Source organism: Natator depressus, chromosome 24 (assembly GCF_965152275.1).
Source record: "Natator depressus isolate rNatDep1 chromosome 24, rNatDep2.hap1, whole genome shotgun sequence".
In the NCBI taxonomy this organism is placed as follows: Eukaryota; Metazoa; Chordata; order Testudines; family Cheloniidae; genus Natator; species Natator depressus.
Window position 1 is genome coordinate 7,939,666 of NC_134257.1, and position 13,085 is coordinate 7,952,750.

The 13,085-nt window shown below is 55.0% G+C and overlaps 1 protein-coding gene across 2 annotated transcripts in view; it reads right to left on the reverse strand.

The window, feature by feature from the left end:
- The window catches only part of CERS2 (ceramide synthase 2), a 47,146-nt gene that overhangs the window by 2,770 nt on the left and 31,291 nt on the right, over positions 1 to 13,085 (reverse strand). For both annotated transcript variants that reach the window (XM_074938681.1, XM_074938679.1), the window contains exons 2-7: positions 6,197 to 6,370; positions 3,506 to 3,623; positions 2,117 to 2,235; positions 1,297 to 1,354; positions 1,139 to 1,189; positions 583 to 675 (exon numbers count right to left, since the gene is read on the reverse strand). In XM_074938681.1, coding sequence (XP_074794782.1) covers positions 583 to 675; positions 1,139 to 1,189; positions 1,297 to 1,354; positions 2,117 to 2,235; positions 3,506 to 3,623; positions 6,197 to 6,369 — 612 coding nt within the window. In that variant the 5' untranslated portion in view covers position 6,370. The remainder of the gene's footprint in view (positions 1 to 582; positions 676 to 1,138; positions 1,190 to 1,296; positions 1,355 to 2,116; positions 2,236 to 3,505; positions 3,624 to 6,196; positions 6,371 to 13,085) is intronic.

Genomic DNA, 13,085 nt, shown 5'->3' on the forward strand with positions numbered 1-13,085 from the left:
CCGCAACACACAAGAGGAGGGGTCAGACCCCAGCCCAGCCCCTCCTGCCCCAGATACACCAGGCCCTGCCCAACCTCCTACCCCTCCCCCATCCCCAAACACACCAGACCCTCCCTGCCCAGCACTGCCAAGCTGTTCACTCCCCCAGCCCTGCCCAGACACCCCCAGCCCTGGACACAGAATCCCACGCAATATCCCAATCCGGGGGGTGGAGAGGGGCTACCTGGGGATCATCAAGCAACTACACCCATGTAGTAGGGGGAAGGGCCACATTCCTAGTACCAGGGCTGGTTTGGGGGCCACTGCTCGCCCTATGGAGCTAGTGGAGGCAGCCCCAAGTAGAAGCCCTCTGACCCCAGCAGACCCTTCCCTCCCATGTCCTGGAGGCCTAGGACTGATCAGGGCAGAGGGGATTCTCTCCAGACCCCCACAGGGTCAGTAGGACCAGCCCACAGCCACCAGATCTCATCCCCATTCAGCGGCAGCCCGGGACTGGGGATGCACATGGATCTCCATCCAGCCCCCATGCCTTCCCAGAGACGCCTGCCTCCTGCACAGCCAGGCCCGCAGGAGACAGCCTACCTTGCGCTTCACGTCGGAGGCGATGCTGAAGAGCAGGGACCAGTAGAACGACAGCTCAATCATGTAGTACCAGTACTGCGACGGCAACGTGGTCTGCAAGGCAAGCGGGGCCAGAGAGCGAATCGTAACAATGCTCTGCTGAAGCATGTGCACGCGCACGCCCTCTGCTGGATGGGATCAGAATGGCACCACTGTGTGTCATAAGACCAATTCTGCACAGAACTAATGGGGATTCTCTTGTAGCTCAAGCGGCAGGGACCTGAGCTTTGGAAGCAGGAGGATCTGAGCCTTGACATCACCCTGGATTTCCTAGATGGCCATAGGCCACATATTGCACTATCCCAGCAATTCCTTAGAACTCCCTCCCAGGAGATGTTAACCACCAAGCAGTTGCCAGGTAACCATCCTGACTTCAGAGCACGTGCACCAATGGCCGTGTGTCCCAATGAAGCAGGGAGCCCGTGCTGCGTGGGCAGCTATGCTGGAGCCTGAGCTGAGCCAGGACTCTCTCTGTCCAGCGGCGCTAACCCGAACAGCAGGCGCACGCTGGACTCACCTGGATCGGGTACCCTTTCCACACTTCCTTCAAGTCGTAGAACCAGGGCTTCTGTGAGGAAAAGCGGGACGGGGGAGACACGGCAGAGGTTAGCAGGGCAGCTTGGCCAGGATGGGGCGAGAGACCAGGAAGGGGTCAAAACGGCAGATCTTACTTACATCCACTATGACGGCCATGCCAGCAATGAAAGCAATAAGGTAAAAGGTGAATCGCCAACTGGAAAAAGGAAGCAGATGGTTCTCAACAGAGGAGCCCGGGGCGGGGTGAAGGGGAGAGAGAACACATCATGGGCAGGGCCGGTAGGGAGCCCCAGAGGCTGGGAGCTCCAGAGCGAGCCGGCCCAGGGGACACAGGGTTGAAGCGTCCATCTGGGTCACGGGGGACCCTTTCTGTGCCTCTCTCATGATCTAGCAGGGACGGAGCCTTGTCCTATGCCCTGGGAGAAAACTGGAGAGGGGGAGGGGGGGAGGAGCTAGCCTTGCAGCTGCTGGGTTTTAAGAGTCCCCTCAATCCTGTCACCCTCTTGCCTTGAAGCTGGAGCCAGAGCCGTGCTCGGAGCCCAGCTGGGCTCAGAAGCAGTGCTCACCAGCCTGGGCTGGGGAGGGAACAGCCTCTTCCACTCCCACGCACTCCCTCCCCCTCCCCCAACCTGCCTGCTCAGTTCTGATGGCAGCGCACAGGGCACTATGGACCTAAGGGGATCACCCCAAATAGACTCTCGGGGCCCCCCACGCTGCCGTTCCAGCGCTCACAGCCCACAGATGCTCCCTTCACTACCACTGGAGAACCACCCACCTGCCAACCCCTGCCGGGTCTCATTACAGCGAGAGCCCCGGGTCCGCCCCACGGTGCCCAGCTCAGCAGAGAGCACAAGGGGGTCCCGAGTTCAAAGAGAGATGGGCTGCAGGGGGTGCTGCAGACACCAGGGTGCGACAGGGTCGCCGTTGCACAGCTGGGCGAGCGGCACCAGGCTCTTACCTGGCCTCCCGGAACTTCTTGAGCAAGCTGGGCCTGTCCTGGTTGCGCCTGCGTCGGAACCAGCGCTCCACCTGCCGGACCATGCAGCCGCTCTTCTTGGAGAGCATCTCGACATCACCCTGGGAGGGGAGAGACCCGGGGGCAGTTACCGGATGCCAGGATGACACAGGGGCTGGCTGGGCCCCAGGACCAGACCACAGGGTGGTCAGTGGGAGACAGGAGCCACTTATGCCAGGGGAAGCAGAGGGTGTCTGCCTGACAATCAGTGCTGTAAAATGGCAGCTTGTGTGGAGCTACCCAGGCTTGCTTTGGTCTCATGAGCTCAGGTACTGACCATAGCGAAGGTGCCGGGTGGGGGCATCTAGCCCATGAGCAACTCTGGGGGCCCAGACTGGCCCTGAGCTGGTGCTGCTGCAGCTTCGCTGCTCCTGAGCTCGCTAAAGCGGGTCCGTCTACACCCGCTGCAGCCACAGCCCGCTGTTACTGCGCAGCCAGGCCCAGAGACAGGCTGGGAGCTGCAGGCCCAGGGAGCCGAAAACGGGTTTGCTTTGAGCCTTCAGAGCCAGTGGCCACAAGGGCTGGGGGGTGCAGGTGCCTGAGAGAGTGAGAAGCTGAAAGCGACAAGTGCAGGGTACTAGCTCCTCTGCAATCCTGACCCACAGGCTGTTAGCCTCGCACACCCCGCTCTGCTGGGACCCCTCAATCCCAACCCACCCTGGCTAGCCCAGCTCTGGGTTTACCCCACACAGAGCTCTGCCCAGGCCCCCCCTTCCTGACCCACATCCCCCTGCTATCCCAGCTCTGCCGGTGCCCCTCACTCCTACCCAGCAGCCCCCTGCTATCCCAGCCTTAGGCTCCTCAATCCCAACCTGCATCCCCCCCTGCTAATCCAGCCCGGGGCTCCCCCTCTGCCCCAGCAGCCGTGCCAATGCCCCTCAATCCTGCCTTGTACCTCCTCCCTGTTATGCCAGCTCTGGGAACCCCCCAGGGCACAGGCTGCCATTCTGGCCAGCTACCTACTGGGGATGAGGCAGAGTGCCTGTAATGATCAGGAATGGACCCCCACCCCACCGGGGGGAAAGACCAGTGCTTTAGCCCCTGCATCACTAAAGCCGCACGCAAAAGCGCCCCCGAGCGCTAAATGCAGCCACTTCGCTCCTCAACTTGCCTCCCGGTTTCTTCCAACACACAGAGCCAGATTCATTTAATACCATCACATTAATGCCCCAGCCGCCTGGCTAGCCCCGTACAGATCAGCTCCCAGAGACCCCAGGTGGGAGAGGGCAGCCCGGGCACCTGACCCACAGCACCCGGGTGCAATACCAGCACCATGCCTGTCGCAGGCAACACACGTCGTCCCGTCCCCCCTGCCGGTGGCACGCACCATACCTGTTTGGGGTGTTTTGTGGATGAAGCGTAGAACTTTTCTAGCACGGGATTCGGGGTGGCTTTTAATCGGATCTTCTCCTTGACATTCAAAAGCCCGGCTAGTGGGGTAGCCACATATCTGGGGGTGGGGCGAAGCGGGGGAGAGGAATGGGGAACACAGGCAGAAAACACACAGTTAGAATAATGCTTTAGAACATGAGGCCCTTCCCTTTGTGGCCATCTGGTGTAGTTATAAGATGGGGCCACAGTCTAGAAAAGGGAGAGCACCACGGCTTTCACACAGCTTTTCACCATCTGTGCAAGGGGGAGGAGGACACGGCTCTCCAGAGTACAGTGCTTTTAGATCTATGGATGGGAAGTGCCACGGAAGAGTTAGGAGGAGGAGTTATTAGTGTGTGCAGCACCTGGCACCATGCGGCTGTTAGGTGCTACCATAATACGCCCAATTATTAGGTAATAACTCTTCAGGGCAGGAACCGTGTGTCACCCTACATTTGTGCAGCTTCTGGCAAAGACACACCCATTACTGCTTGCCCTGTAGGCCCTACCATAACACAAATCCATATGGACAATCAAGTCCCTCCTGCAACCTGATCAGAACTCCAAAGCTGCCTGTAAAGTCACTGACAGGAATTCTGCTGGGCAGTGGCCATTAGGTGGCAGTCAAACCCACATGACAGAGCAAACCTACCTGAGCCAAAGGGATGCAGATGGCCCGGGAGGAATCTTTAACATCCTTCCCATTTTACAGATGGGGAAACTGAGGGACGGAGAAGGGACTGGACTTACTCCCCTGTCATACAGTTGGTGAGAACAGAATCCAGGAGTCCTGTCTCCCAATCTCTAAGCCCACTCCTCTCCTAGAGCTGGGGACAGAACCCAGGAGTCCTGACTCCTAGCAGTTGGAGCAAAGAGTTAAAGTCACCAATGTGTGTGTTTTGATCAGAAGACCTGCCATAATGGAGGTGACTGACAGGCGCAAGGGAAGTCGAGGATTAAAAATCAGAGTGGGGGATCTGAACTGATGGCTGGGGAGACAATGAAAAAAATTAATTGAGGGAAGAGAAGAAGAAACACTCAGAGGGAGAGAAGTGAATGATATGAAAGCAAAGAGACAGACTGAGCATGTCTTTAACTGAGGGGAGAGGAAAAAAGAACGGGTGACAAGAAAGATAGAAAGAAAGAGAAAGTCGAAGGCTGGGAAAATGAATCTTCCCTTTGCTACACAGAAAAGAAACATCTCTAGCCCCCTTCTTCCCAGTCCAAGGCCCCTGCTTTCATCCCACACAGGTTGGGTATTTGCTGACAACATGCGGGGAGACATCCCCACAGAAACCCAGCCCCCTCCTCCCCCAGCTTCACACTGCTCCTCCCGCCCAGCTGCGATCACAGCAAGATGCTCACAGGCATAGAGCACCCAGGGCGCGCACACAACACAGGCGGGCAGCTCCCGATAGAGCTCCACCCACCCACGTGCCTGTGCCGATCCCCCAACAAAGCCAGCTCTGTTCTCAGGTCTCCGTTTGTCACCATGACAGTGGTTTATACAACAGATTGCTCTTTAATTCCTTGGCCCAGTGGTTCCTGCCTCAGCCCCCAGCATTGCTGAGACAGTTGGGATCGGGGGCTGGACTGCACAATGCAAGCATTTGTGCCGTGCAGCCTGGGATGGGTGCATATAAATATATTCCACATGCTCCATATTCCTAGAAGCTAGGAGGTTAGAGACCCTCTACCAAGCTTTATCTCATTCCCACAGAGGTCAGTGCAGGTCGCAGCCTGCAGTCCATTGTCTGCTGCTTCATGCAGTCTGGGTTTAGGACTTTTTACTATTTTGGAGGGAGGGACAGCGTGTGCAAGATGCTGTCTACACTGTGTACCTTAGCTGTGCCGCTATGGCCGTACCGTTGTAAGGTACGCAGTGCAAAATAAAACCACACCCAACGAGGGGCAGTAGCTTTGTTGGCGGGAGAGCATCTCCCACCAACAAAACGCTACCCACACCAGCACTTTTCATTGGTAAAACTTGTGTCAGTCAAGGAGTTTTTTTCACACTCCTGACCGACAAAATTTTGACGGAAGCGTAGTGTAGACACAGCCCAAGTAAAATGAGGAGATTCTCCCCCTTCATTTGTCCCGTCCCACCCAATCAGGATCCGATCCAGTGTCCATACCACCCAGAAGGCACCCATGGCCCACACACTGGACTGGGGGATTCAGGTGGGTTTTGTTCACAGCTCTGGATGGGGAGTGGGGTCTAGTGGGTTAGAGCAGAGGGCTGGAAGTCAGGACTCCTGGGTTCTACCACCAGCTCTGAGAGGGGAGTGGGGTCTAGTGGACAGAGCAGAGTCAGGACCCCTGGGATCTATCCCCAGCTCTGGGAAGGAGTGGGGTCTGTGGTTAGAGCAGGGGGGGTCAGGATTCCTGGCTCTGGGAAGGGAGTGGGATGTGGGGATTTGAACTGGGGCCAGATTTTCTAGACCGCTCAGGCACTTTAACAAGGTCTGGGTTTGCAGAAGCACCTAATGTGCACCCAGTGTTATGAAAATCTGCCCTCAACTGGCATTAAAGACAAAGCTTCCTCTAGGGACTGGATATTCCCTCACTGTCCGCCAGGGGGAGCTCTTTGCAGCTGGCTCCAGCCAGGCTGCAGGAACGGAGGCCGACCTGGCCTTCCCAAAGGGTACTCACATTTCGAAGAGGTGCCTGACGATGAGGAAAAGGAAGGCTAAGGGGATGGTGATGTAGAGGTCCGAAGCCTTGGCATAGACCCGCCCATCCTGGTCTTCCAGGTCCGACCATGTCAGGTTCACTGGCAACCAAAGCCGGTCCCACCAAAAGTAATTGTATAACGTCTGGAACATCCTGCAGGGGGAGAGAGACAAATGGAGTGGCTCATTCATGCCCCAGGGTTCCCTGAGTCTCCTACTCATGCAACACAGGCCAAGGCCCCCGCCTCCACCCTTGGATTCCCAGCTCCCAAGCTACAATAAGCAGCATGCACACACATGACTTATCACGGCTGCTCCAACCCTCGCAGCCCTGGGATCCCACCACTCAAAGCACAGGCCCCTGCCTGTCCCAGAGCAGGAGGAGAATCACCGTAAGCCCTACAGTGTTAAGGACACACAGGAAAGTGGTGAGAACGTAGCTGGCGCGGGGGGGGGGGGGGGGGTGCGCGGAATGCTGCAGCTGTTTAAACACCGCACAGCAGTTTAGCAAGGAGAGAACCTTGTATGTGACTGAAATCACAGGGGAAATCCAGGAATGCCAAGTGTGGAGGGTTGAAAAGTGCCATGGGGTCTACAGTGGCTGCAAAGGGTCAGGGTTGGGACAGATGTACAGCCGGTCACATGCCACGTTCAAGTCCAGACACTCTCTTAAGTACAGATGTGTACGTCCTTTGGGGCTGGGACTGGCTTTTGGTTCTGTCTGTACAGCACCTAGTGCCAGGGGGTCCCGAATGGCGACCCTAGGTGCTACTGCAGTAAAAATAAACAGCGTCAGTAGGAGGCACCAGCAGCACAAATGCACCCAGCTCTGCATCTAGCCTTTGCTCACCTCCATGCAAAGTTCCAGCATCTAGTCCCCCTGCCCAACTCATCCCAGCCACGCATGAGAGACCCAGTTACATTCTGCCTGGGGCTCAGAATAGGGGAGGCTGAGCAGGTGACAGGGGCTTTCCTCAGGATGACTGCAGCACCTGGCTGTGACACACAGGCTCCTTGGCAAAGGGTCCCTGGCTCTTTGCGAACAACTCTCACCTCAGACCTGACAAACGCACTACACCAAACATGTCTTACAGGATATTTATCCACCAAGAATAAGCTGTAAGGCGGGGTGAGCTAACTTTTTGGCCCGAGGGCCACATCTGGGAATAGAAATTGTATGGCGGGCCATGAATGCTCACACAATTGGGGTTGGGGTGCAGGAGGGGGTGGGGGCCCTGGTGGGGGCCAGAAATGAGGAGTTCAGGGTGCGGGAGGGGGCTCCGGGCTGGGATTGAGGGGTTCGGAGAGCAGGAGGGGGATCAGGGGATTTAGAGGCTCATGGACACAGGCTAGAGGCAGCGCTTACCTCAAGCGGCTCCCAGAAGCAGCAGCAGCAGCAAGTCCCTTCTCTGGCTCCTGTGTGGAGGTGTGGCCAGGTGGCTCTGCATGCTGCCCCGTCCGCAGGCGCTGCCCCTGCAGCTCCCATTGGTTGCGGTTCCCATTGGCTGCAGGGGGCGGCGCTTGGCTCCCATTGGCTGCAGTTCCCAGCCAATGGGAGCTGCAGGGGGCAGCGCTTGGGGCAGGGGCAGCATGCAGAGTGGAAGCCTTGGCTGCCCTTACACATAGGAGCCAGAGCAGGGCCATGCCGCTGCTTCCAGGAGCTGCGTGGAACAGCCCCCGACCCTGCTCCCCGGCTGGAGCAGGGCAAGCACCAGACCCTGCTCCCCAGCAAGAACTCGAGGGCCGGATTAAAATGGCTGATGGGCCAGATCCAGCCCGCGGGCCGTAGTTTGCCCACCCCTGCTGTAAGGTGTCTCAAGAAAGCTCATAACTTGTCAAGATTCACAACTGTACGGGTACTAGCAAGGACTAATGTATTTCTACTGACAGTATGCTTTATGGACTTGCAGTAAAAAAAAAAAAAAATAGTCACCAGGATATAGGTCTCGGTGACAGCCCACGCAGGCAGGAGGGAGTTGTCACGCCTCCTCTATTTAGCAGGTGATGCAATGCAAGGCTCCTTTGTTTAGCCTTGCGCCATACAAACAATCAAAACCTCTTAAAGGTGAAAAAGGAGGATTGCAACAAGACCCGGGCTCGCCCTGGCTGTGAACAGGAACAAAACGCTGTTTCAGTCTTAACAGAGGACGGAAGAGTTCTTTGGATCCAGTCACGGAGGAAACCCCTTTGGGAGCAGGGATGTTTTCACCAACGTTTGGATACTGGTTCTTCTGCAACAGGCTGAACATTGGGGGGAACCCGACTTTATTAGCTAGGAAAGGGAACTATTGATAAGTGCTGACCCAGCTTTGCGTTTTGTTTTGTATCGCAACCTTTTCTCTCCACTGCTCGCTCTTGTTTCTAGTTAAATCTCTATTCTCTGTCCAATAAACCGCTTTGGTTTTATTAAAAGTGCTCACAAGTGCAGAGTGGTTTACGGTAAACTAGGGCACACTGCTCCTGCGGGGGCAGAGGAGCTGGGATTTCTGTGAGCATCAGGGGCCAAGGGGAACAATTCAAAAGGGCCTCTTGGACTGGGGCGCATCTCTTGCTAACCAGCAAGGCAAAGACAGGGCTGGCACTGCCTGGAAGAGAGTGCCTGGGCGGCAGAGAGGCTGGTGGCATAGGACCAGCCAGGCATGGCCAAGACTCAAGCTGGAGGCAGTGGGTGGTAAGATGGCTCTCAGTGCTGACTGTCAGGCTGGCTCTCTGCCGCCCTCCCACCCCAGCATGTGCAGAAGAAGACCCTCCAGATCAGCCATGGGGCTGGCTCCCAAGGACAGGGGTACTGCCCTGCCACTCTGACAGCAACTCAGTGCAAGCGGAGCGGATGTCTCCTGATTGCCGTTTGCCTCCGTGTCACAGATTCCAGTCCAGCCCACTCCCTGGCAGTGAAGCCAGAGAGAGGAGGCTGCCCCAGTGTCTGGGTCGAGGCCCATCTCAGTGTGAGCAGCTTGTACGAAACAGGGCTGAAACCCACTAAACAACTCCCCTCCCCCATGTGGCTGCATAATATGCAGTTCAGTCTGGGACTGTGCTTCACCCCAGAGATTGTTGCCCTCCATCAGTGCTGGAGAAACACAAAATCCACCTTCCCCCTTCTTGTATCGGCAGGGCACCTGGGTTCTAATGCCAGCTCTGCCAGTGCCCTCAGACAAGTCATTGCCCTGTATGCCTCTGCTTTCCCTCCCAGCCTTTGCCTTGGCTATTCGGACTGCGAGCTCATCAGAGCGAGGACCGTCTCTCACTCTGCGCCCATGCAGGGTCCTGATCTCTGTGGCTGTTGTAATACTCTATAGCTTAACAGGGAGCATGGAGCACTAAAAAGCTTAATGGTGACCAGATACTCAGCACAATATTCACAACAAGGGGGAGGGAACACAAGCCAAAACGGGGACAGAACAGGTTAAAGAATATTTAGCTAAGTTAGTCAAGTATTCAAATCAGCAGGGCCTGATGAAATTCACCCTAAGGTACTTAAGGAGCTAGCTGAAGCAATCTCAGAACTGTTAGCAATTATCTTCCAAAACTCATGGAGGAGAGGTGAGGTCCAAGAGGACCGGAGAAGGGCAAACACAGTACCGGTCTTGAAAAAGGGGAACAAAGAGGACCCAGGGAAATATAGACAGTCAGCCTGACTTCAATACCTGGAAAGATACTGGAACAAATTATTGAACAATCGATTTGTAAGCACCTGGAAGGTAACAGGGTGATAAGCAATAGCCAAGAACAAATCATGCCAAACAAACCTAATTTTCATCTTTGACAGGATAACTGGCCTAGTGGATGGCGTGATGCAGTAAATGTGGTATATCTTGATTTTAGTAAAGCTTCTGACACCTTCCCACATAGCATCCTCAATTGCACACTACAGAAATGTGGTCTAGCGAAAGGTGGGTGCACAGCTGGTTGAAAGACCATACTCAAAATATAGTTATCAATGGTTCGGGATCAAAGCGGGGGGGGGGGGGGACGGGGACACACACACCACAACACGACACACACGACGGACAGATTTAGTGGGGTTATGCAGGGGTCAGTCCTGGGCTGGTACTATTCAACATTTTCATTAAATGACCAGGATAATGGAGCTCCAGAGGACACCAAGCTGGGAGGAGTTGCTGGCCCTTTGGAGGACAGGATTAGAATTCAAAATGACCTTGACAAATTGGACTGAAATCAACAAGATAAAATTCAATAAAGAGAAGTGCAAAGTACTTCACTTAAGAAGGGGTGGGGGGGGAAATCAATTGCACAACTATGAAGTGGGGATTAAGTGGCTGGGTGGTAGCACTGCTGACAAGGATCTGGGGGTTACAGTGGATCACAAATTGAGTAAGAGCCAACAATGTGATGCAGTTGCGAAAAAGGCTAGTATCATTCTGAGGCATGTTAACAGGAGTGGCGTTTGTAAGACAAGCGAGGTAATTGTCCAGCTACATTCAGCACTGGTAATGCCTGCATCCAGTTTGGGTGCCACACTTTAGGAAAGATGTGGACAAACTGGAGAGAAGCCAGAGAGAGAGCAACAAAAATGATAAAAGGTTTAAAAAACATGACCTAAGAGGAAAGGTAAAAACCTGAGCATGTTTAGTCTTGAGAAAAGGAGATGGGGGACCTGATAACAGTCTTCAAATATGTTAAGGGCTGTTACAAAGGAAGGTGATCAAATGTTTTCATAGAATATCAGGGTTGGAAGGGACCTGAGGAGGTCATCTAGTCCAACCCCCTGCTCAAAGCAGGAGCTATCCCCAATTTTTGCCTCAGATCCCTAAATAGCCCCCTCAATGATTGAACTCAACCCTGGGTTTAGCAGGCCAATGCTCAAACCACTGAACTATCCCTCCCCCACTGGGCATAGGACAAGTAGTAATAGGTTGATTTCTGCCTCTATGCCTCAGTTTCCCAGCCTGTGGAAAAGGACTAACACTTGCCACATGGGAAATACAGAAGGGGCTGTATTCAAAGTCCTTTAAGCCCCTTAGAAGAACAGGACACTAGGGTGTAGCTTAACAGCTGCCCCTCCCCTCTCCAGAGGTGGTTGCATATTGGTGCTGGATGGCAGCATGCAAGGACAAGCAAATCTCCCACCCCATCTCCTGCTCCTAGCCTTGGACAGTCCAGGCCCTTCTCCCAGGTCAGCTCTCTAGTCCAGACAGACACTGGGGAGCAAAGGACCTGCCCAGCGCAGAAAGTGGGTAACCAAAAAGGCCAGTATTCACCTGGCTCTGCCTGGAGCCAACTCACCAGAAACTGACTTTGCTAAGTGGCACCCTGCCTGGGCCGCTGGACAGACTGGCACGGCCACCCCACCAACATGCAGTCCCTCCTGTTGGGGGCAGACTCAAGCAAGGGGGACCCTCTTTGCAACACGCTGCCTCACCTACCAGAATGCCCCCCCATAAAAGGCTTGACTGAGGTGTGGGTGAGACAGAACCGAGGCAAATGGACAGAGTGGGGCCACGGCTGCACCTGTTCAATAGGAACCAGTCACCGCTCGGCAGCCTGGTGTGGAGCTTAGCTCAGTGGGGGAGGGAGCAGAGCCCATGGGGCGTTGGAGCACTAGTGAACCATTTCCCGAGCACTTACCGTTCCCTGCAGCACACATGGGAGAAGGAATCCAGCCACGAATGCACTGCTGTGAACCACGGTGACCGTGGGCAGTGTCCACAGAGTACTAAGCATTACCATTGTGGGCAGATTCGTTCTGAACCAAACAGCCTCTTCACGCACATGAGGGTGGATTTTATCAGCACTAAACTCCAGGGTAAATCTGGAGTCACGCCACCAGCCTCAGCATGGCAGCTCCCCGCACTGCCAAGAGCAGGGGCTGGCCCTGTGCCTCAAATCAAAGCTGGTTGAAAAATATCGACCCTGGAGGTGACTGAGATCGAAACTATAGAGCTTTCTCCCCCCCAGCACCACTGACAGCCCAGACACCAACAGCTGGGCTGGCCAGTTTCACTTCCTGGTTCTTTCCCCTCCTCTGTCTGCATCTCCCTGCCCTACCCCTAACCTGCCCATCACACTCCCCCTCTGCTCTCTTTCCATCCCCTCATCCACCCATCTCCCTCCATTCCCTTTTAACCCCGAACACAGACCTGAGCCCCTGTATTCTGCCCTACCCTGTCATTTCCTCCTTATCCCATACCATCCCCCTACTCCCTGGACACCCAGCCACTGGCCTCTCCCATTAGACCCTCAATCCTGTCTCCCCCCACTGGCACCCACCCATCTGAATAATACAAAAAAAAAAAAAAAAAAAAAAAAAGGGAAAACCCCAACCAAACGGATGATCCAGGTGCGGAATAACCAGCCCCCCTCCACTACCCCACTGATGATTAGTTAGAGTTGTTGCCCCATCAAGTGGCATGTCTCATCATTAAAGGAAACCTGGGTGCAGATCCACATTAAAACTTGCTCAATAGCACAACAACTGCAGATCCAACACACAGCCCCCCGCACAACCACCACCACAATGTGCTCAACCAACCAGCAAACACACCGTCAACCACGCCACCCTAGTGACACCATCCCAACGCGCAATGGCAGCCAATAGCCCAACCCAGAGCAGGTGGCAACAGGTATTACGTGTATTATAGTAGCACTTTGGGACCCAAACTGAGATCAGGGCCCCGTTGTGCTGGGCACGGCACAGACACAGAGCGAGAGATGGTCCTTCACCCAAAGGAGCTTGCAGTCTAAACAGACTGAGCAGGTGGAACCTAATTAGGAAATGGAGGGGAACCTGAGGCAGAAGAGGGGCCGTCACTTGCTAAAGTCATCAACAGGTCAGTGGCAGAGCTGTGAATAGAACCCAGGCATCCGGAGTCCCACCCCAGAGAAGCAGTGTGGAATGCATGATCTTT